This window comes from Pleurodeles waltl, chromosome 7 (assembly GCF_031143425.1).
Source record: "Pleurodeles waltl isolate 20211129_DDA chromosome 7, aPleWal1.hap1.20221129, whole genome shotgun sequence".
Classification (NCBI taxonomy): Eukaryota; Metazoa; Chordata; class Amphibia; order Caudata; family Salamandridae; genus Pleurodeles; species Pleurodeles waltl.
This window is the reverse complement of record NC_090446.1, coordinates 972,290,326-972,315,180: the sequence shown is the minus strand read 5'-3', so window position 1 is coordinate 972,315,180 and position 24,855 is coordinate 972,290,326. Positions and strand designations below refer to the sequence as shown.

At 43.4% G+C, this 24,855-nt stretch overlaps 1 protein-coding gene across 1 annotated transcript in view; it reads right to left on the bottom strand.

Annotated features, from left to right (window-relative positions):
- CHMP6 (charged multivesicular body protein 6) overlaps window positions 1-24,855 on the bottom strand; it is an 83,168-nt gene that overhangs the window by 6,054 nt on the left and 52,259 nt on the right. The window contains exons 3-7 of the mRNA XM_069199736.1: window positions 15,655-15,742; window positions 14,351-14,437; window positions 14,197-14,262; window positions 7,051-7,131; window positions 5,916-5,970 (exon numbers count right to left, since the gene is read on the bottom strand). Of these exons, the coding sequence (XP_069055837.1) occupies window positions 5,916-5,970; window positions 7,051-7,131; window positions 14,197-14,262; window positions 14,351-14,437; window positions 15,655-15,742 (377 nt within the window). The remainder of the gene's footprint in view (window positions 1-5,915; window positions 5,971-7,050; window positions 7,132-14,196; window positions 14,263-14,350; window positions 14,438-15,654; window positions 15,743-24,855) is intronic.

Below are 24,855 nucleotides of genomic sequence, written 5' to 3'. Positions count from 1 at the left end.
CCGTTCAATGGCATGTGTAGCTGCAGATACACATGCTATGCATAGACTACGAATCAGTTCCCCTCCCATAAGCGGTGGTCAGCCTGTAGGAGTTGAATTTGTTTGAAATAGTGTTCTTCGTACAGCCTGTCCTACTGTGGCTTGTTGTGTTGCTAACACATCTACACAGTAATGCTTGGTAATGTATGGGGTGTTGACCAAGTGGCTGCTTTACAGGTTTCGGTCATTGGTATATTTCCTAGAAATGCCATTTTTGCTCCTTTCTTCCTGGTGGAGTGTGCTTTTGGTGTTACTAATAGCTGTATTTTAGCTTTTAGGTAACAGGTTTGGATGCACTTTACTATCCATCTGGCTATGCCTTGTTTTGAGGCAGGATTACCAGTAAGGTTTTTTTTGAATGCAACAAATAACTGTTTAGTTTTTCTAAATGATTTTGTTCTGTCAATGTAATACATTAAAGGTATTTTAATGTCTAAAGTATGGAGCGCTCTTTCTGCTACTGAGTCTGGCTGTGGGAAGAAGACTGGAAGTTACACTGTTTGATTTAAATGAAACTATGAGATGACTTTAGGTAGGAATTTTGGGTTTGTGCGAAGTACAACCTTATGTTTGTGTACTTGTATAAAGGGTTGTTCAATAGTGAATGCTTGTATTTCACTAACTCTTCGTAATGAAGTGATTGCAACGAGGAATGCAACTTTCCACGTTAGATATTGAATCTGACACGAGTGCCTGGGTTCAAACGGTGGACCCATGAGCCGTGTGAGTACAAATATGAGCCGTGTGAGTACAATATTGAGATTCCATGAAGGTACTGGTGGTGTTCTTGGAGGTATGATACGTTTTAGCCCTTCCAAGAAGGCTTTGATGACAGGCACTCTAAACAGAGACTTGTTTTGTATATTTTGTAAATAGGCTGAAATAGCTGTGAGATGTATTTTAATGGACGAAAAAGCTAAATTTGCTTTTTGTAGATGAAGTAAGTAACTTACAATGTCTTTTGTGGATGCGTAAAGAGGTGTTATGTGTTTGGATTGGCAGTAAAAGACAAACCTCTTCCATTTGTTTTCATAGCACTGCCTGGTAGTGGGTTTTCTTGCTTGTTTGATTACTTCCATACATTCTGGTGGAAGATGTAGATATCCAAACTCTAAGACTTCAGGAGCCAGATTGCTAGATTGAGTATTGCTGGATTGGGGTGCCTGATCAGTTGTTTGTTGTGTGTCAACAGATTCGGCCTGTTTGGTAGTTTGATGTGTGGTACTAGTGACAGGTCTAACAATGTTGTGTACCATGGTTGACGTCCCACGTTGGCGCTATAAGTATGCGTTTGAGTTTGTTTTGACACAGTTTGTTGACCAGAAATGGAATGAGCGGGAGAGGGGGAAAAGCGTAAGCAAATATCCCCGACCAGTTGATCCATAGAGCATTGCCTTTGGATAGAGGATGTGGGTACCTGGATGCGAGGTTTGGGCATTTTGCGTTCTGGCTGGTGGCGAATAGATCTATGTCTGGTGTTCCCCATTGGCAAAAGTACTTGCGAAGTACTTGGGAGTGAATTTGCCACTCATGTGTTTGCTGATGATCCCGGCTGAGACCGTCTGCTAATTGATTGTGAATCCCTGGAATGTACTGGGCAACAGGGTGATTGTTATTGTGAATTGACCAATGCCAAATGTTTTGTGCTAGAAGACAAAGTTGTGATGAGTGGGTTCCTCCTTTTTGGTTCAGGTAGTACATTGTCGTCATATTGTCTGTTTTGATGAGAATGTGTTTGTGAACAAGAAGAGGTTGAAAAGCTTTTAGTGCTAGGAATACCGCTAGCAGTTCTAAGGGATTTATCTGAAGTTGTTTGTGTTTGACATCCCATTGTCCCTGAATGTAGCGATTGTTGAGGTGTGCTCCCCATCCAATCATTGATGCATCTGTTGTAAGAATGGCGTGAGGCACAGGGTGTTGAAATGGCCACCCTTTGTTTAAATTTGTAGAATTCCACCACTGAAGCGAGATGAGTGTTTGGCGGTCTATCAACACTAGATCTTGAAGATGACCATGTGCCTGTGACCATTGTTTTGCAAGGCACTGTTGTAAGGGCCGCATGTTTAGTCTTGCATTTGGGACAATGGCGATGCATGATGCCATCATGCCCAACAGTTTCATGACAAATTTGACTGTGTACTGTTGGTTTGGCTGGATTCGTGGTAATATGTTGTGGAATGATTGTACCCTTTGTGGACTTGGGCTTGCAAGTGCTCTGTGGGTGTTTAATGTGGCTCCTAAATACTGTTGAACCAGTGCTGGTTGTAGGTGTGATTTTTGGTAGTTTATTGAGAACCCTAGTGTGTGTAGGGTGTTTATTACATAACATGTATGGTATTGGCACTGTGTTTGACTGTTGGGTTTTATTAGCCAGTTGTTGAGATATGGAAAGACATGGATATGTTGTCTTGTTATGTAGGCTGCGACTACGGCAAGGCATTATGTAAATACCCTAGTAGCTGTTGTTATCCCGAAAGGTAACACTTTGAACTGGTAATGTTTTCCTTGTATTAAAAATCTGAGATATTTTCTGTGCGCTGGATTGATGGGTATGTGAAAATACGCATCTTTTAGATCCAGTGTTGCCATAAAATCTGGTTGTTGTAACAATGGGACTATATCCTGTAGTGTTACCATGTGAAAGTGTTCTGATAGAATGTAAAGACTGAAAGTTCTGAGATCTAGTATTGGTCTTAATGTTCCATCTTTTTTGAGAATGAGAAAATACAGGGAGTAAACCCCTGTTCCTTTTTGATGATGTGGTACAAGCTCTATGGCTTGTTTGAGTAATAGTGACTTTACCTCTGTTAGCAACATTGAAATGTGTTGAGAGGAGAGTTTGTGTAGTTTTGGAGATATATCTAGAGGAGTTTGTGCGAACTCTATGCAGTAACCATGTTGGATAATGGATAAGACCCACGGGTAACCAGTGTGTGTGGAACTTTTGCAGTCTTCTCCCACAGGGGAAGTGTGGTGAGGGAAGATGTGGATGATGTCACTGTTTGGTATGTGTGGGTTGCTTTGAGGGCTGATATTTTCCTCTAGTTCTGGGAAATTGTCCTCTGTAGGTTCCCCGAAACCCCCCCTCTCTGGTATTGTGTCTGGTAAGAGGGTTTGGATTGCAAGGTAGATGACTCAGATGTTTGGGGTCTAAAGCCTCCCCTATATTGAGGCTTTCGAAATGAGCCTCTGTATTGAGTTGAGTAAAGCGCCCCCATAGCTTTGGCAGTGTTGGCGTCTTTTTTCATTTTCTCAATGGCTGTATCAACCTGTGTGCCAAATAGTTGGTGTTCGTTAAAAGGCATGTTAAGAACAGCCTGCTGGATTTGAGGTTTAAAGCCTGACGACCTAAGCCATGCGTGTCGCCTAATGGTGACAGCCGTATTAATAGTTCTTGCGGCTGTGTCTGCGGAGTCTAACGCCGACCTGATCTGATTATTGGTAATTGCCTGTCCCTTCTCTACTATTCGCTGGGCTCTTTTCTGTTGATCTTTGCGGAGATGCTGGATAATGTCTTTCATCTCGTCCCAGTGGGCCCTGTCGTATCTGTCCATTAGCACTTGGGAATTGGCTATACGCCATTGATTAGCTGCTTGTGATGCCACCCTTTTATCAGCAGCATCACATTTCTTACTTTCTTTATCTGGTGGGGGGTGCGTCCCCAGACAACTGGGAGTTAGCCTTCTTCCTTGCTGCGCTGACCACTGCAGAATCTGGGGGTAGCTGTTGGGTAATAAAAGCTGGGTCTAAAGGATGCGCTTATATTTATTTTCTACCCTAGGAGTGATCGCTCTTGCTTTAACTGGTTCCTGAAAGATTTGATGCGCATGTTTTAATATGCCAGGAAGCATGGGTAGAATCTGGTAGGTGGCGTGAGTTGAGGACAACGTAATAAATAAAAAAATCATCCTCAAGAGGTTCTGTGTGCATGGCTACGTTATGATATGACCCTGCCCTAGCTAGAACCTGCGTATATGAGGGGCTATCCTCTAGGGGTGATGGCTCCGACGGATAGCACTCTGGACTATTGTCAGAAATGGGATCATCATAAAGGTCCCATTGGTCAGTCTCATCCTGGTGTGACTGTGCAGAGTGTACTGGAGACTGTGCAGTGGGGGTAATAGGTGGGGAGACAGTTAGGTGAGGAGGAGACTGGTGAGGTAGAACTGAGGAGGCAGAGATTTTTATCTCTGTTTTGGCACTTTAGCCAGTGGCTGGTCAGTGTCCAAATGTCCTTGAAAGGCCAGCTTCCTCTTTGTTTTTAGACGAGGTGCAGTGAGGATTTTGCCAGTGTCTTTATGAATTTGGATTCTGGCCTGTTTTTCGTCAAATTCCTCCATTTGTGTAAGTTCTTCCGCAAATCTATAGCTTTCTTTCAATTGCTTGGAAAGTCCATGCTCCTCTGTATATGTGTGTTTTTTCAGCTCCGAAGCCGGTTTCCTCGGGATCGAAAGGCCTGGAGTAGTTGTTGGCCTCGGCTCCGAGAGGGATTTTCGGGGCTTCGACTCGATGGGTCGGTGCATGAGGATTTCAGAGCCTGTGCTTCGGCTCAAGTCCGAAGGCTTTGGTGGTGTGGCCTTTCTCAGTGCCGGAGATGTTGCTTGGTCACCGGAAGTTTTCTTATGGGTGGAGCCATGGCCTTCTGGCAGTGGCGTCCCCGAGGCCTTGTGTTTGGGCTTGGATTGGGTCGGGGCAAGTGTACTCACGTGCTGGCCCGCTGTTGTTGGTCTGTCGTTGTCGGACTCCTGCTCGGAGTCGGACCCTCAGACGGAGACTGCGGTGTGAATCATCTCCTCCTCTTCTGCATCGAGGCGTTCGGTGCTTCTGGACGCCATCTCTAACCTTCGCGCTCTTTGGTCTGGCAGAGTCTTTTTCGAGCGGAAGTATCTGCAGGCCTCACAAGTATCCTCTCGGTGGTCTGGAGATAGACACAGGTTACAGACTAGATGTTGGTCCATGTAAGGGGAATTGGCGTGGCACCGAGGGTAGACTCTAAACGGGGTACGGTCCATGAGGCTTCAACAAGACTTTTGGTCGGGCCGACCAGGCCCGAGTTGGGCGCGGGTGCCCCGAAGGGCAAGTAGAGATCTGTGTCCGCCGGTACAGAGGTGTCGATGATGGATGGTACGCGATCGAAAACAATACCGACGAATTTAGAGAGTTTGTTGTACTTTTCCAACTCTTACAACCGGAGTGAAAAGAAACATGTCCGAATCCGATGGCGGAAAGAAAACAATCTAAGATAGAGTCGATGCCCATGCGCAATGGAGCCAAAAAGGAGGAATCACTCGGTCCCGTGACTCGAAAAGACTTCTTCGAAGAAAAACAATTTGTAACACTCCGAGCCCAACACTAGATGGCAGGACCTGTGCATAGCATGTGTATCTGAGCTACACATGCCATCGAACACATATATATATAGTATATATATAGGAAGTCAAGAACATTTCCAGACCCTGTAAACAAGCAAATTTACTCTGGTGCAAGAATAACTAAACACTTAGGGCCTCATTACAACATTGGCGGAGGGGATTACTCCGTCCCAAACGTGACTGATATCCCGCCCGCCGTATTACAAGTTCCATTATATTCTATGAAACTTGTAAAATGGCGGACGACATATCCGTCACTTTTGGGACAGAGTAATCCCCTCTGCCAAGGTCGTAATGAGGCCCTTAGTACCCACTGTAAATTACTCAAGAACTTCTCCTCATTATGATCCCCCACAGTATCTAGGCTATGCACACAAGCCACCTGTGTGTGTCTATGATGCCTTAAAGGGGTTTAGAAAAAACACATGAGCACGATTATAGACAGTAAGGTAAAGGAGAAACCTGGAACTAAGTAAAGAGAGGTGAGTAAAGTTGGAAGAATACCTGGTTTCTTTTCTGGCAGGGGTTCCGTGGGGGCCTCTGGCAGCTCTAGCTCTTCCTAAAAATTCAGTAGAAAGGACAATGTTTGAGAATTAAAGGACTAAAACCATTGGATGGCTGAGTTGTTCTCCTGCACGAGCAATCCATGCCACTTCACAGCTCAAGAATCAACCCCAGACCAGAAATAGCTCCATAAATCACCACTTTACTAACTCAGTCATCCCCCATCGGCACCCCTAACAGATCCACATGAACGTCCACACCCTGGCACACACTGGTCATTAAGGTGAAAGAAACCTGTGCAAGCATATAGGAAGGCATCAATTCTTAATAAAAGACACACGTTTAAAAAAAAATTAACCTTAGAAGAGACATTTTCAGCTTGAGAAATGTTGGTCATTTATGTTTGTGTAAACTGCACAATACTGTCATTGTCCTTACTCATAACATGCACCAAGCAGCCAATCAACACCTTCCTCATCAGTTGTGATCCCAACCAATCGCCTATAAACACAGTACATCACTGCCTACCATCAGCCTACTTACAACTTTCTAGTCACCCTGTTATTCTCGTCCAGCCACAGTGCCAGAAAGGCCCCAACCACAACCAAACAAGCAGACTAAAATTCACCATTCAACCAGCCTTGTCCTTCAACTTACCAATCTTTGTCTGTTTACTAGATGCAATTATCACTTTGCAGATATAATCCACTTCAACATTAATTTTTCCAATTGAGCCTTTCTTTCACCTATTTGTTTATCTCCTGATACTCTTTTTGGTAAACGTCTAGCACTGCTGGGAAAGGTGACAGACCGGCATGTAGTGCAATCTGGAGATTAAGCATTTCCTATGCATCTCTAAAAGGTTAGTGCACAGCCCCATCATCCTTATCGATGCACTAGCCTGCTGTTAAACCGTAACAATCCCCTACTGGCAAGCCTGCCTCTGCTCAGGGGCTGCCAAGATGCCAGCCTGTGACCTTAAGCAGTAAACCTAAACACTCAATCACATCAAAGGAAGAAATAAATTCTTCAAAACACACTTATCCAGTGTCATCAAGAAGCAAGAAATCAGCTTCTGCTAATGACAAAATTGACACTCCATGAAAACGGGCGCCAGCATTGCATCACACCATACCTGGGTCAAGGCATCCAGCTCCTCCAAGATGGCCTCTTCATCTTCTTGGGTCAGGCTTCCAGACAGCATTTCATCTATTTGCTAAAAGTATTACATTAAATGAATTAAATTATTAAACTAAATTAAATAAATTAAAAGGCACAGCACATTGTCAGCTGCATTAATTTAATTAACTTTATCACAGATGACTAAACTACGGAGTCACAGAACAAAAACAGTATAAAAACCATCTATAGGGATGGGTTAAAAGGCAAGCCACGTGGCATATGCCTATTAAAGACCAAGGATCTTGTAGCCCCACACTCAGTTTGAAAGTCAAGCCTGACTCATCACACAGGTACCGGAGAGGTGATCTTACAGATACTGGTCAGCAGAAAGCCATAAACAACGTACAGCCCACTGACCATTAGCAATTTTAAGTGTGGACACCAGACTTGAGGGCTACACAGAAGTCCACATTAAGTTCTGCCCAACGACCATTTGTAATTTACTTTGTAACTTACTTTTCTATGCTTCAAGAATGCTCAAGGAATGGCTAAACACAGTGCAGCAAATGCCAATTCTTGCTTTTTATATCATTAATGAATACACATCATTGTCAGTGCACACACAGATCCGCATCTCTAAGGTCAGATATTTAAATCTGATACAGGTGATTTCACTAAAGAAAGGCAAAGCTTAAACAAAAACGATAGGGGCGATTTTAGACTAACATGCTTGCATGTCACCGTTTGGATAATGAGAGGAGAAAGAGTGTATTTCAATTATTGGATCTATCAGGGAAGGCTGGTATCTGAAGGCATGCTGTATTTTTTAATCTACACTCTTTTAAACAAAAAAGAGAGTGTGAAACTAATTGCACACTTAAAAGAAGGCTTGCTCAAATTAAGTATAAGACTGCTGTTAGAAATGAGGTCTCTAGTTGTACCCTTTCCAAGTAGGGACCCTCACTCTAGTCAGGATAAGGGAGATACCCGGCACGAGCAGTCAGGCTTATCTCAGAAGCAATGTGTAAAGCATTTGCACATGACACACAGTAATAAATGAAGACACTGCTAAAGGGCACCACACCAGTTTTAGAAAAATAGACAATATTTATCTATATAAAAGAAGACCAAAATATGATAAAAATCCACAATACAGGAATAAATATATTAATTCTGCAAGATTTACTCAAAAATACAGTTCCTTGAAGTAGATAGCTCCACCTGGGGCTATCACAGCATCGTAATCAACAAAACCAATAGTTCAGGCCAGCCTCAGCGTCGCGGGCCAGCTACATTGTCGGGAAGAACCGCAAACAGTACCTTTGGAATTGCAGGGCTTTGTGATACTCGCGGTGAGCTTGAGAAAGCGACATTGCAGTATCGGTTCTGGAGTCGGTGCGGGGGTCATCGGCCCTTGAAGTCACACACGTTGCAGATCGAACTCCAGGCTGATGAAGTCAGGAGCGCTGGTGTGGATGGCGTTGGGGTTGCAGTACGAAGTGGAACAATGCAACATGAGATGCCTACAAGTCACAGTGCAGACAGCGGCTCGGTGACGGCATCCAGCTGCGTCAGTGAGACCAGAGCTACGGTGTGAAGCGGGGCGGTGCGACGTGCAGTGTCACCAGGTCACGGTGTAGGCAGTGGCGTTGTAGTTGCTGAAGCGCTGACGACAATAGGCCCAAGCCAGCAGGGCGGGACAGTGCTTCGTGTACCTCACAAGCGGTGTCCGCAGGCCACTGTTAAAGCAGGATGCATGGTGACGACACTGGAGTCGATGATGCTGGTGTTGGTGGACCGGGGTTGTGGTGGGGGACGGGACGGTGCTTCGTGTACCTCACAAGCGGTGTCCACAGGCCAGGGTGCAGGCAGCTGCCCCGGTGTCAGCAGGAGGATCGTCGTCAAGGATGCCCAGGCTGTGGTGTGAGCAGGCAATGCCGGATTGCGGGGCCCATAGGTCACAGTGCGAGCAGCAGCTCAGTGAAGTCGTCCGATGATGGTGTCGATGAGACCAGGGTCGCAGTGCGAATCGGGGCAGTGCTGCTCCGTGCGGCAGGTCACGGTACAGGCCAGCGGCATCGTTGGCGGCATCGCAGTGGTTTCTCCTCTTGACAGCACAAAACACACAGTACCCAGTGCTGCAGGCCAAGGAATCTGAAGTCTTTGGTGTCCCTGAGACTTCCAACAGGAGGCAACCTCTACTCCAAGCCCTTGGAGAACTCTCTCAAGCAGAACACACAGCAAAGTTCACCCTTTGCACTCTTTCCAAGCAGAAGCAGCAACTGCAGGCAGCAAAGCAACACAGCAAAGGAACAGTACTCCTGCTTCAGCTCGTCTCCTGGGCAGAAGTTCCTCTTGATTCTAGAAAGAATGTAAAAGTCTGGGGGTTTGGGTCTTCTTCTTATACTCTCTTCTGCCTTTGACGTTGGCAAACTTCAAAGCAAAGTTTCAAGTGCTTGCCAGATCCTTCCTTGTCCAGGCCAGGCCCCAGACACACATCAAGGGATTGGAGACTGCATTGTGTGAGGGCAGGCACAGTCCTTTCAGGTGTCAGTGACCACTCCTCCTTCCACTCTAGCTCAGATAGCTCATCAGGATATGCAGGCTACACCCCAGATCCCTTTGTGTCACTGTCAAAAGGAGAGGTGTGAACAGCCCAACTGTCAAACTGACCCAGATGGGGAATCCACAAATAGGGAGAGTCACAGAATGGTTTAAGCTGGAAAATGCCAACTTTCTCAAAGTGGCATTTTCAAACTCACAATCTATAAACCAACTTCACTAAAAGATGTATTTTTAAATTGTGAGTTCAGAAACCCCAAAGTCCAAATTTCAATCTGCCTTCAAAGGGCATCTGCGCTTTAAAGTTATTTAAAGGCAGCCCCTATGTTAACCTATGAGGGAGATAGGCCTTGCAACAGTGAAACCCAAACTTGCCAGTATGTCACTGTTAGTACATGTAAAACACACCAGTACATGTTCGATCTTTTAAATACACTGCACCGTGCCCCTGGGTCTACCTAGGGCATACCTTAGGGGTGCCTTACATGTACCAAAAGGGGAGGTTTGGGCCTGGCAAGTGGGTACACATGCCAGATCGAATTGGCAGTTTAAAACTGCACACACAGACACTGCAGTGGCAGGTCTGAGCCATGTTAACAGGGCTACTTATGTGGGTGGCACAATAAGTGCTGCAGGCCCACTAGTAGCATTTGTTTTACAGGTCCTTGACATCTCTGATGCACTTTACTAGGGACTTACCAGTAAATCAAATATGCCAAATATGGATAAACCAATCTAAGGCATACTTTATCAAGGGAGCACTTTCACTTTAGCACTGATTAGCAGTGGTAAAGTGCGCAGAGACAATAAACCAGCAAAAAAGGAGTCCAGTAAACCATAAAAACACAAGGTCAGAAAGCAAAAAGACAGGGGAGAGAGGCAAAAAAGCTGCTAGGTCTAACAACTGTATAATACGATTTTTGTTCAATAAATATGTATTGTTTTTATTCACATGTGTGTATATCCTCTTAAAGTTTATTATCACAAGTTATAATAAAAATAAAAAATAACTTAGGTATTGCTGGAGTCCGGGGTTTATTCGCTATACTAATGGTCTGCAATAGCAGCATTAACGCTTGAGACCCATTAGAAGATGATGGAGTGGTACGTGGCGTGTGGGTCTGCAGCACTACATGCCATGAACAGATGTACACTGGGTGACATTTTCCATATACATATGTATATGTGTATATATGTGTGTGTGTGTATATATCTATATATATATATAGGTATGTATATATGTATAGATATGTGTGTGTGTATGTACATATATATGGATTATATGTGTGTGTATATATATTTATAGATTATATGTGACCCTTGCCCACCACAAATCTTCAAGAACATTCTTCTATCTACTTCTGCTGCCACACCTGTAAGAAGAATCATCAACAACTCTTTAACTTCAGGAACTTTTCCTGTAGACCTGAAAAAGGCATACATACGACCTTTATTAAAGAAAACAAACCTAGACCCGCAAGACCCCAACAACTACAGACCAATCACAAATGGACCTTTCCTGGGCAAATTGACAGAAAGAGCAGCATTCGCCCAGATGTCACAATTCATTGAAGACAATTCTATACTTTCAGACTTCCAAACTGGATTCCGCCCAGGAAGAAGCACTGAATCGGCACTCATAGCAATCTGGGATGATCTTAAAAACACAGTCAACAGAAATGGAGTTGCTGCACTACTTCCCTTGGACCTCTCAGCTGCCTTTGATACGGTTGACCATGACACCCTAATTCAAAGACTCCACAAAGCCGGCATACAAGGGATTGCTCTCGACTGGATTACTTCCTATCTTCAAAAAAGATCGAATATCATCCACTCACCCCCCTTCTCGTCCGAACCCTACCTCACAAAAGCAGGGGTCCCCCAAGGGTCAATCACCTCACCTTTGCTTTTCAACATCTACATGATATCTTTACCAGAACTGATCAATGATTTCCATCTCACATGCTACAACTATGCAGATGACACACAAATACTACTTAAATTAGAATGCCACAAAAACATTGAAAACTCACAAATCTTCAGTTGCCTCAGAGCCGTTGATCAGTGGATGACCTGGAGCCATCTCAAACTAAATACCTCCAAAACAGAAATACTCATATGTGGTGACTGGAAAATGTATGACCCTCTGTGCGTCTGGCCTGACGATCTCGGATCACCTCCTCAATTATCCAAGGAAGTTAAAAACCTAGGAATCACCATGGATTCCAAGTTAACTATGAATGCCCAAGTGGACAAATTAGCACGAACAAGCTTCATCACCTTGAAGACTTTACAACGCATCTTCCCCCACCTCGGATTTCCACACAAGGTGAAAGCTACTATCTCGCTTGTACTATCCAAACTAGATTATGCCAATGGCCTCTACCATGGATCATCTCTATCTGTTATGAAAAAACGACAACGTATCCCGAATTCCGCAGGCAGGCTACTATTACATGTAAAGCCGCAAGCCCACATCTCCCCTGCCTTGAGAGCACTACACTGGTTACCCGTTGCCAGAAGATGCACTTTCAAGCTGCTTTGTATCACCCACAAAGCTATACATGGAACAGGACCGCTTTTTATGAGAAACAAATAACCAAATACATCCAACAAAGAAACCTCCGCTCAAGATTGGCACCCCGCCTTAGAACACCACCATACAAGAAAAAGACTATAGGTGGTACATCCTTCTCTGTTCAAGCAGCCAAAATATGGAATTCATTACCCCCAACTATAAGAGCCACAGATAACTTTCTTGTCTTCAGAAAACTACTCAAGAGTTGGCTCTTTCCTTCATAACCACCATATTCAAACAACTATAAACTGCATATGCCTATGTTGATAAATATTTTTTTCAGATTATGTGTATATTTCTAGTTATGTATAGTTTCTTTAAAAAATATGTATCGCTACTATGTCATAACAATAAAATACACACACACACTCTTTAAAACTGTTTGACTAAGTATATTTTACCCATGGTTCTATTTATGTATTGTATGTGCATATGTGTGTGTATTCATGTGTGTGTGTATATATATATATATATATATATAAAAAAATATAGATATATATACATATATATATATATGTATGTATGTATGTATGTATGTATGTATATGTTGTTTCTGTGCTTGGCATGTTTGTGGGTCATTGCATGGCTCCTGGGTGGGTTGTTATACTAGATATCTATGAATTCCTGCTCTCATCTTATCACACTTATCTATCCATCATAATATGTCATGTCGCTATCAAACTATCCTCCATTCTCATTCTGACTCATCCCAAATCCTTTCTACTACTTTCTTCTCCTAAATAACTCTGCCTAAGCTCTTCCCTCCGCTTCCACATCTAACTCACCAAACCTCACTCTACTACCGTGACCTCCCACACAACCCTACTAAATTCTCCCGCATTTATCTCACCCTGCTACTATGCTCTCCCTAACCCTTCCACATACTCTTCCCTCCTCCATCCCCCTTTACTCATCCCAAGCCTTTGGGTTGAGTAAATTAAGGATATACTCCCAATTAACACTTCTGGATTTCTTTCCTCCTCCACCCCTCCATTACTCCAGTCAATCTAACTAACAAACTCGCACTCTCATATCCCCGGCTCAAATTAACTCATAATAATACTAAAACTGTATTCATTGTTTCCCCCGACACTAATCCATCACTAATTCTTGTTGGGTTCCAGAGTAGCGTGCTACTCACCGAAAAGCGCTTCGACGCTTCATCAGGGGTAGTAAGCGCTATATAAATACGATTACAATACAATACAATACAATAGTCCAAGAAGAGGCCTGTTCATAGCAGAAGTCTCTCCAATTTATCAAAGGAGAATTTCAGTCAAACGTGGAGTATTCAAGCAATGACCATCCCTGAATAAACAGAACTAAAGTTTTAAAAATCAGTGAGGCCCCTTGCATGCACCTGTGCAATAGGTGGCATTGGTTATTTGTATGATTCTGGAAATAGTTTAGACGTTTGACAGCGGGTGTTAAAACTGATCACAAAATCATTGGAGCAAATAAACAACAAGTACAACCTCAGAAAGTCTGGGCTGACTGCACTATTAAATTGAAGAACAGAAGGAAGGGTGGCGCATCTGTGGGAATGTGGAAAACCCTTGCATCACGACTCGGGCAAAGGAATTCTACAAAGATAACATTAGTCACAAAAATACCAGAGCCCCTCCTGGTGCAGCAGGTCATAATGATGGATGACAAAAGAGTCATCAGCAGCGATAAATGAGCAAGGTTCAGGACACCGAGGGGGGGACAAATGGCAGAGGAGCTGATTAGGTATGGGTGGGAAATGTAGCTGGGGAAATGGGCGATCACTCAATAAAGGCATATTTGGCCCTCCATCAAGCTGCATAGGCATAACACATGGAAGGATTTCAACTAAGCTTAAGCTAGAAAATAGGCTAGATCTTTATCCTCTAATCCCACATATTGACGCAGGAGACCGATTTTTTACTACACAAGCACCGAACAACCTCTCATGTGCACGGCACATGCGTTAAGCCTCATGTAAACATTCCCGCTACTGTGAATGTCCCTAAAACATACCAGTAGTTTCACACCTACCCTCTGGTATTCAATGGATTCCTGGGTTTCATCCATGATTCGCTCCACCTCCTCAATTGACATTGCCTAGAAGTAAGAGAGAGAAAATCGCTGATCATTTCAAGGACCAAAGGGCAATTGCATAGCCTCGAAGTATTGAAGACACAGCTCTCACCTCGTGCATTTTTTTCAAGCAATCATTTCCAACTTTAAGCCCCTCAATGACTTTCATCTCAATCTGCGTAAATTCGATGTCTTGAACCTGGAAGAAATGAAAAAAATGAGGGACTGACGACGATCTTCAAGAGCCTGAACTGCTCCACCGTCAACACAGCACCACTGAACCCATTAGAGCACTGAGGGGCCTAGGCAGAGTGACAAACCAATGCACCATGTATCCAGCACAACAGTTATGGCATTCTCTCTCTGGGTGTACAGCCTGCACCAGTTCACCCTCATTCTCTTCTTCGAAGGCTTCGGGCATCACTGTTAATGACCGTCACCCTTTACAGACTGAAATATGAGACTACTGCTGTGGAGTTAGCACTAAAAGCTGGGAATGAAGATTGAAACCACCAAAAGAACAAGGGGGTCTTATGGAACAGCTACTGTACACTTCGGGAACAGAAAACAGTAGAAAAACGGGACAAGAGCAGGTGAGTAAGTGAGGATTTGACTGTTTGATTTTTTCCAAAGATCAGAAGACGAGTGCAACTGTCTTGCACTGCCTGGAATGTATCCCTAAAACCTGAAGTCACACCCAGTAGAACATTTAAAAAGGCTTGTTTCCCTTCTCGCTTTCTCCCCACCCTGCAGCACCCTCTTTTCAGAGAACAAGATAAAGGAATGTAAGATGAAGCACCCACTTTTGGGATATTTGCACTGCCCCATCTTTTTAAGGCAATAAAAAAAAAGAACATTCAGCCATTTAAGTCAATTCACCTTGTACGGGACGTAGGTACCACCTTGCAACTCAACCGCCCCCAAAAACATGTCATGTCAAGAGAAGACATAAGACACGAGTAACGCTACTAAGCATGCACCCCATGTGCAAAAATCAGACAGGAATTAGGTAAACTGATGGCTGGCCGTCCTTACCAGTTGGCAGATTCTATTTTTGTTAATAACATGTGCGAGTTGTTCTCTCAGCTGCTGGCACCATGACATTCACTCATCATTCACTCATCAAGTGGGCAACATCCATGTGCTTGTATTCCTCTACAATATGAAGTGCACAGTTCTGACGCACAACGGAGCCCATCGCAATCTGACAAAGAGAAGCATTCTCGTTTCCTCTGCCAGCAGACACTCCAACAACAATACATAAAAAGCACAACTCTCAAAACTGCGAGTCCATGACTTTGTATCATGCTGAAATCCCGGTCTATTCAGGCAGTAGGCTCACCAATGTCTCCGGAAGTGGTCATAAGGTAGACCTGGGAGAGCAGCCCCCCAGAGTCGTGCCTGGACAATGCTTACCATATGCTCCAGATTACTGATCTGCGTTTCTGTCTTTTCTAGCAGCTGCTCCTGGTAACGCTTTTTCTTGATCAGCAATTTGGCTTTCCTGTTGAGCACAAAAAGAAAAGCAGCCATTTTAAACTTCACAGGTAACGTCGAATGGGATGTTCATAATTTAGACTGGGATTTTTTAACTCCATCACTGCCAAAAAGATGATGGGGACGATTTCAGAAGTTCAAGGGAGATACAATGAAGACAACACGTCAATGGGTGAGAAATAGGATCCATAAAATGCTGTTGTCCTTTCCGTTACTGAAACTGCTACACACGAAGAACTAATCTTCATCTTTGTTGGCCACTGTGGGAATATCTTCGAATTCATTAGGAGTAAAGCTGGCTCCTCGTACAGTCAACGCCAACAACAACACATGTACTTCAACTAGCATGTTTCTCCTGACCCAACGGTGCAATCATGCACCGCGGTAACACTCCAAGAACCTCAAGCCCAAAACCGCAATGTTGAACACAGTATTTTGTAGACTGGACACCAGCAGACACTGTAGTATGCACATTACAAATACATGCACCCATACTCCCCTCTGCCTCCACTGCCCCCTAATCTCAATGACGTAAGCAGGGAGCCAAAAGTCAAACACATTTGTTCTGTTAGCAGTAAGAGATTCAAACATTAAAGGCGTGGTGAAGAAAGCAGCGATGGAAAAACACCTGCCCGCTGACCATGGAAAGTTAAAACACTCCAATGTAGTCTTTCATACTTGGACTTTGCACCCTTTAGCCACTGTTTACAGTCAAGAATCAAGACGTCAAGTCCACATAACCGGATGCAAATACCTGCTGAGGGAGACCCATGTTCTTCCATGGAAGCTCCATCTAGAAACTGACAGATGGGCTACCTGGAAGAGTTTTAGTGGCAACATAACCATACATCATCATCAAAAGGAAAGTGGTGCATAGGTGAAGTCTTGCTTGTTTTTCAGATATGAGGAGAAGTATGAGCTACATCACAATCAAGAACATGTTCACCTCACAGGCACAAAGAACTGCCACACCACAGGCAGCAATAGCACTAGCTTCACCACACGTACAGCACAGGTAGCAGCAGGCCAGGCTAAACTCACACCAACCCAGGGAGAACACTGTCAGCTGGGGCGCAAGCCTCTTATAAAACTAATCAGGGAAATGGCTAGACCTGCCCCATCAAATCTCTGCACAGTCAATGCATTACTCTAATAAAGTGTTTAACATAATCCTTAAAATTGATTATATTACATATCCCGCCCAAACAACCAAACCCAGGCTTCCCTCAAATTAGAATTGAAAGAAGTCCCTTTGGGATAGAAGGGCACCTACTGGCAGTGTGAGGCCATTCAACTCACAAGAACTGATGATACATGCTGAAGTCACCCCTCCAGAAACCAAAGAAGAACACTGGCTCATGAGGAGCTGCATGATGTCAATTTTCTCAATGCAAGGGCTACGCCTGGTGCACTCTTAAAACTCTGCTGCCCTACTCTGCTGCCCTACTCTGCTGGCCTACTCTGCTGCCGTTAATCTAGCCTCCACCCAGCCCAAGGAGTCCAAAGACCCACACAAAGAGTACCAGGATGCTCTTTTGTCCTCACCACAAATAGAAGAGTTTCCGTAAGAACCATCTGCAAAAGTGTATGTTGCAGAGCCATACCTCTGCCTTACATTAAGAATATTCCTCAAGCGCGAGACTGGCCCCGAGAAATTTTCCCTAGAGCAGCTCTCTAGCAATGCCAGGCAGTGCAATGCGGTCAAGCCACAATGTCATCTGCCAAACATGATGTCATCAGGGTATAACAGGTGCTAACCTGCCTAATGACATACGTTCTGGATATTTTTTATGCATGCAAATAAGGCATGCAGAGGAAAACCAAGACAGCATCAACAACAGTGACAATAACAGCACAAACACGTTTACACATCTTGGGATCTTACTATGTAAGGTACTGACTCATCAGGGGAGGTACATTATATACCCACCACAAATATTGTTCGCAAAAGTAACTTTTACTTTGGATGGATGCATTTCCTGCAGATTACTTACCCTGAGAATGACTCCCTAAAAAATACTCACTGGAAGGAGGGAATGAGCAATAGCAATTAACTAAGGTAGTCATGCAGCATTACCCTCACTAAATATCAGTCACTGAGTGTTTGGTTGTGATCAAATACTATTTAGGAAATATATGCAGGGATTACCCCATGGCTGCCCAGCAGATGTCAGCAAATGGAATGCCATGGTGAGAACAGTGGAAATGACATGCTAAAACCTGAACCAACTTTGGCAGATGGTCAGCTCTCTCGCTGGGGCTGGGAAAATGGTCATCGCCCCAGAGACTCACTTATGTGCTATGTGCAAATCCTTATTGTTGAAATTGACTCAACAATCAAATCATTAACTTGCAGAGGCATGCACCCCCAATTACAAATGGATACACTGCACACCCAGACTGAATCAGAAGGGTTACGCCTGCTACACGTCCTCCTACCATATCTATCACCCCCTACCTTTCACAGCTAACTTCCTGGATTACAAAGAGCCTCGGATCCACCCACATGGGTTACAATTAAGAAACATCTCATGAAATGTGATAGGCCCCTAGATGTCGTTTGTAAGCATCAGGTCCATTCTCTGCAGAATGAAGACCCAGAGATTAGAGCCATGCAGGTTACACAGAAGGCCACTCACAGCCTTCCGAAAATCAACTCATGGCTGAATGCCTCTGCCCAGATATGGCACAACCAGGAGATATACACGAGGCCGAGAGGATTCTATTTCATAGATGGTATACCGGCAGGTTAGTGGTGCACCCTTGAAGGGATAAAAGTTTGTTACATAATGGTTGTGTAAAGTAATCTGTTCCTTAATAATTAGACCACCTTTCACAGGTGGACTTTATTAACAAGCTGCATATCATGAACGGTTCTTTCACAGCTTCCTTTCACAACTTATGTCTGCAATTATTAAACTGTTTCTAGAACTTAATGATGTAATACTACTTCCTGCATCTTTGAGTTTTGACCTGACTGTATAAAATGAACATTTTCAAAGATATATATGTATATATACTCACTAAAAAAGTAAAGGTTACAGGGATGTTATAGTTAGGTTCAGAAAACCGTAGAAATTCAGCTATTACAGTGAGAGTTATTTCAAGTAACTATAACTCAGCACTCTCCATGCAGTTTCTCATTAATAATTTTACAGCAAATGTTACAGTGATATTATGAATGATGTCATAGATGATGTCATGAGTGATGTAATATCGGGGGTAATTAGCAGGGCATGGCGAGGGTGCGAATTACAGTTATCTTAAGGCACAAGTTATAGTTATTTGAAATAACTTTTACTATAATAGCTGAATTTGTTTGGTTTTGGGAGTAAAATCTGAACCTAACTATAACATCCCTGTAACCTTTAAGTTTTAGTGAATTTCTAAAGATTTTTTAATTTTATTTCCTAATTATAATATCCCTTTAACCTTTGTTTTTTTTGTGAACTTCTAGTTTTTTTTTTTAAACATTAAGATACCCATTGTAATGCATGTGTAGGGGGGGGGAGGGGGGGGGGGATTGGACGCAGGGCCTGGCCTGGCATTGTATTAATACCCACCCAAGCTTGCCACTCCTGCCTCTTCCTCCTTGGGGTCTATTGTCCAAGACTATGCCCCTGATCCCTTATTGCAGCACTGTGTGGCAGTTGTTCTGCCACTGCCTTTCAGGCCTGCCCTGAACAGTTACTTTGCTGCCCTATCCAAGTCACACTTTTGGCAAAAATTCAGAAGGTTAGCACTGTAGTTGCTCATTAGAACACTTTAGTAAACCGCTGATCACCAGGGAGTTAACCAGCAATCTGCTGCTAGCGTTGAAAGTGCATGTTCATTCTACATGTCATAATGTTTTAATGAAACAGAAGAGGAAGATATTTGAGAACTCACTTAAAAAGAGTCCTCATTTCTCTCTACAGCACTGATCATAATTTCTATGACAAAATGAACCCCCTGATTTTGTTCCTTTCTAAAATAAATGTTTTAAGTTTTACCAGTTTGATTCAATCAAGATGGCATCAGGTGTTCCACATTTTTTGTCATACGTAAGAGTGTTTGCACTCTAGTTCTTTAGAACACTCTGGTAGGCTGCATTGGAAGACAAGGGGACCAACTGACATACTGCTTCTGTTGGAAGTTCACATTTTACTGAGAATTTTCAGACTTCATTCTCATATGGCTGAGAAAGATAGTGTGAATTTACAGAAAATATGCTCTCATTTTAGCTCCTGGGGCACATTTCATAACCTCTATGGGAAAATCATGAGAAAACTGTTTGCTCTCAAAAATAATTAATGAAATCCCAGCAGGGTAAAATCACCTTAAAACACACCATAATTCCTCAAATGAGTATGGTACAATCAACAAATGATTTATAATGTAACTAAAAATTATCACCCTTTATACATACTCCTTTTTGTGACCCTCAAAACCTGCCATTCAATAGAATGCATTTCAATATGGTGCTATTCATGAATATTGATCCCAAGATGACTGTCAGCACTTCAGCCAGAAAGTGCTGACAGCCTATTGGATCCCACCATGAGGTCTGTGCTTAGGCTCCGCCCAGATATACAAATTTATTTTTCCTTTAATATCTTTAAAACTACTGAACGGATTTATAGCAAATAACAAAAAGTGTGCTTTCTGGATCAAGAGCTACCTTACTCCCAAATTTTGGTGTATTTCAGCGCAGCGGTTTGGGGTATAGTTGTGTTCAAAATCCCTATGGGAACTAATATGAGAAATTCACATTTTTTAGGCCCCCTCCCCCTTTTTTCTCGGCCCCAAAACCTTTTATGCACAAAAAAACCCAGCAAGACACTTTTTAAAAAGAAAACTCATGAAGATTCATGAAACGGTGCCAAAGATATAGCCAAGTCAAAAAACGCTTTAGTTAGGCTCACATTTCAAGTATACAAAACCATAGAAATTCACCTGTTATAGTTATGAGTTATTTCAACTAACTACAACTCCTGCCTTAAGGTAACTATAACTCACACCACATCAAGCAGTTTTTTTTAACGAATATTTTTACAACAAATGTTACAGTGATATTATCAATGATATTATAAAGTATGACATGAGTGCTGTAGTATCTAGGGAAATTAGCAGTGCATGGTGATGGCACGAGCTCTAGTTACCTTAAATAAATAACTATAGCAGGTGAATTTCTATGTTTTTGTACATTTGAAATGTGAGCCTAAATATATCGTCCCTGTAACCTTTGGTTTCTTAAGTGAATTTCGACGGTTTTTAAAATGTTATTTCCTAAATATAAGTTCCTTGTAACCTTTGTTTTTTTCAGTTAATTTCTATGGTTTAACATAAAGTAATTTTAATTATTATACATTAATCCAACCTCCGCCGCGCAGTCTTTGGCTGTGCGTAGGGGGGGTTGGCCGCAGGGCCTGGGCTGCTGCCAACCCACTTTAACCACCCAACCCCACGCCACTTACAATGAGATATATTCTATAGAAAAAAAAATATTTGACAAGTAAAAAGAGTGAAATCACCTTTCTGTATGTACCCTACATTTCCGAAGTTGAAAAGAATTTAAAGCTGAAAAATGACAACTGACACACCTAGACTAGAATCCTCAATTTTCTGTATGCGTTTCTGAGACCTTAACCACTAGGCCACAGGGGATTCTTTATTACGTTGTGTCCAAACTTCTTAATGACATTCAAGCTAAAGATGGTGATGGGGAAAAAGATGTAAATGTTCCATCACAACTTACGATTAACATTCAAAACACAAGTGAATAAACAGACGACCATGAGATACCACGATTTGACCCTGCAACTTACTGAGTGACAGTCCAAGAGCTTTACAAGTAGGCCAGAGGTGACTCTGTTCTGCATCTAAAGGTAAGTATAATGTTCCATCCAACAATCTTGCTAGTATGATGCTCTGAAGTCATTTTAAGGAGAGACAATCGCAATAACAATGTCTCTCTCTTCCATCCCATTATGGGATGGAAGAGAAAGAGGAAGAGAGAGAGAAAGAAAGAGTGAGTGAGTAACAGCACCGCGGGGGAGCCCCAGTGGTCCTAGCCGGCTCCCTGCATCCTGTGGAGGCCAACATTGCTCCCAAAATCAGACAGCTACTTTAAATAGCAGCTCTCTGCGTGTGGAAGCAATGTTTTCATCTCTTACCTTGCAAGTATATTTGTCTGTTGTCAGCTCCCGCCAAGCAAAAGAAAACAGATACCACCTGAGGTAGTCCCTAGGGCCATTGTTGGCTCACTCCATCATTTCAATGTAGCCCAGGGGAGGTGGTCCCCGGAGCCGGGGGACTGGTACGGGCCCCCTACTTTATGTTATTTGAGCCCCAGGTAGGTTGTGGTCCCCGGGGCGTGGGTGCTGCGAAGCCCCCCATACATTATATTTATTAACCTGGGGAGGTGGCGGGCCCTTGGGCCGCGGGGGGCGCTTGGGCACCCGCATACATAATAGTTCATTGCCCCGGGGAGGTGGCAATATCTGCGGCACAGAGAGCCACACGGCCCCCACATAGTATAATACTCTTGTCCTATGGTCCCTGGGGCTTTAATCACCCCTAGGAGGGGGGGGGCCTGAACCCCCTCCGATACTTTATGAAAGCCCACAGAACCTGGGCCATCCGGGGGCTAAATGAATAGCAAGCCCAGGAGACCGCGCTTGCTTTTTTAATACAAGGCAAAATTCCTGAATATTTGAGATTTTCGCTGTGAATTAAAAAAAAACTTTTTAGCGCAGGGGGGTCCCTTTGGGACCCCTGGACCAAGGCTAGGGGGGTAGGGAAACAGTACCACGCCCCCTTTGCTCAAGTCTCAAAATGGCTGCCAACTCTTCCTGGCTGAAGTGTTGGCAGCCAATCAGCTCTGCACAAGATCGGCAGTAATTGTGAATTAGTCCCGATTTGGATTTTCTTTCAATTCTCCTAAACTACTGAATGAACTTACACCAAATTAAAAAGGCTCCCTGCAGACCAAAAGCTACCATTCTGCCAAATGTAGTGTAACTCCGTCCAGCGGTTTGAGCTACAGTCCCATCTAAGAAGTCTATGGGAATTAACATGGGAAAACACTTTTTTTTTTTAACCCTCCCTTTTTCTCAGCACCCACTTGACGGATCACCCAGATACTTTCCATGCACAACAAGATTTTAGAGGGCCTTTTTTTTTTGGGGGGGGGGGGGGGGGGAGAGGGGACAATTTAGTGAAGATTCGTGAAATGGTGCCAAAGATACAGGCAAGTAAAAAAAAAAAAAATCTATGGAAACCAAGACCGAACGATACCTATTGGCGTAATACATATATATATATATATATATATATACATATATATATATATATATATATATATATATATATGTAAAACCTAGTAGCAGTCACCACTAGGTAGTTATAGTTAGAACCTAGTTACTATATAAAAAATGTTTTTTTGTTTTTTTTGTTTTTTTTTACTTGCCAATATCTTTGGCGCTGCTTGATGATTCTTCATGAAACGTTTTTTTAAAAATGTGCCTGTCACGTCAGCTGCTGTCTGGAAAGTTTTGGGTGACCTGTCCAGGGGGGCTGAGAAAAAGGGGGGTCTCAAAACACATTTTCCCCTTCCATTTTTCCATAGGGTTTTGGAACAGCGATAGCGTCGACACTACTGGACGGAATTACACCAAATTTGGCAGAAATTACACCAAATTTGGCAGAAAGGTAGGTCCTGGTCCAGAAAGCGACCTTCTTTTGTTTTGGACTAAATCAATTCAGTTGTTTTTAAGAAATTAAGGAGAAAACAAATGTGTATATATAGGGATGTGAAGGATTTGAGACCCCTCCTGATCTCATGCAGAGATCTGACTGGTTGTCAACACATCAACCAGGAAGTGTTGGCATCCATCTTGGGACTCGGTAGCCTTAGGTGGAACTAAGTAAACTATAATTCCCGCCACCTCCAAGCACAGTTTGTCAAAAATGTTACTGCAAATATTACATTGACATTATCAATGATGCTATCAAAGATGTTATGAGTAATATAATTTGTGGGGTAATTAGCAGTGCATGGTGATGGCACGAGTTATAATTACCTTAGGGCACAAGATATAGTTACTTGAGATAACTACCTATAACTGGTGAATTTCTACTTTATTATGTTTAAAATGTGAGCCTATCTATAACATCCCTGTAACCTTTGGTTTTTCAGTTAATTTCCTTGTTTTTAACGTATGGTAATTTTTTTAATCACTATACGTTATTCCAACCACCGCTGTGCATGGCCTCTGGCAGTGCGTGGTAGCGGATGGCCACAGGGCCCCGTGCACAGCCCTCACCTACGCCCAGCAAAGGTCGCCCGCAAGATCTGGCCTGCAACCAGACCCTGCGGCCAATCCTCCTTTAACCACCCAACCCCAAGCTGAGCACGGCCCTTTAGGCCTGCGCGGCGGGAGTTGGCCACAGCCGCCCTGGGTGTGCGAATAGTTGTGAGAGGGTTATCTGGGGGTGAGAGTGGCTGTGAGAGTGTCAGTCTCAGTGTGAGTGTGGACATAGCAGGAACCGGCCCTAGGGGGTGGCGGTCCCCAGGGCCATCTGCGGCTCCACAAGGGTCCCCCCTCCAATGTACACATGGCCACCGGAGTTGGTGATCCCCGGGCTAATTGGGCCTGAAATTATATTATTTAGTAAGTGCCCCAGAGAGGTGGCCCGGAGCACTGGGGGGGAGGCCATTGGGCCTCCTCCACATATCAAAAGCATTTTTGCCCCAGTGGCCTACTCATATTGTCTTACTCGCCCCAGAGAGGTGCTGGCCCCCAGGGTTGTGGGGGGGCCAGGAGGCTCCTTCTTTTAAAAAGAAAAAAGAGTGCCCCAGCACCTGGCCCACCAGGGGTCTTTTTAAAAAAGAAGCATGGGAGCCCGTACTTTTATGTTTTTTTTCTTTTTTTTATTCTTCCGTGGATTCACAACTCCATCGCGATTCTGCTTTTAAATGCTTTTTAAATGCTTTTTAGCCCTGGAGATGTCCCTTTGGGATCCCAGCTCCAGAGGCAAGGGGTCAGGGTGTTCATACCGTGGCCCCTTATGTATTTTTTATTCTTCTTTTCTGGGACTAAGTTCAAATTGGAGCTTAATTTAAAAAAAAAAAAAAAA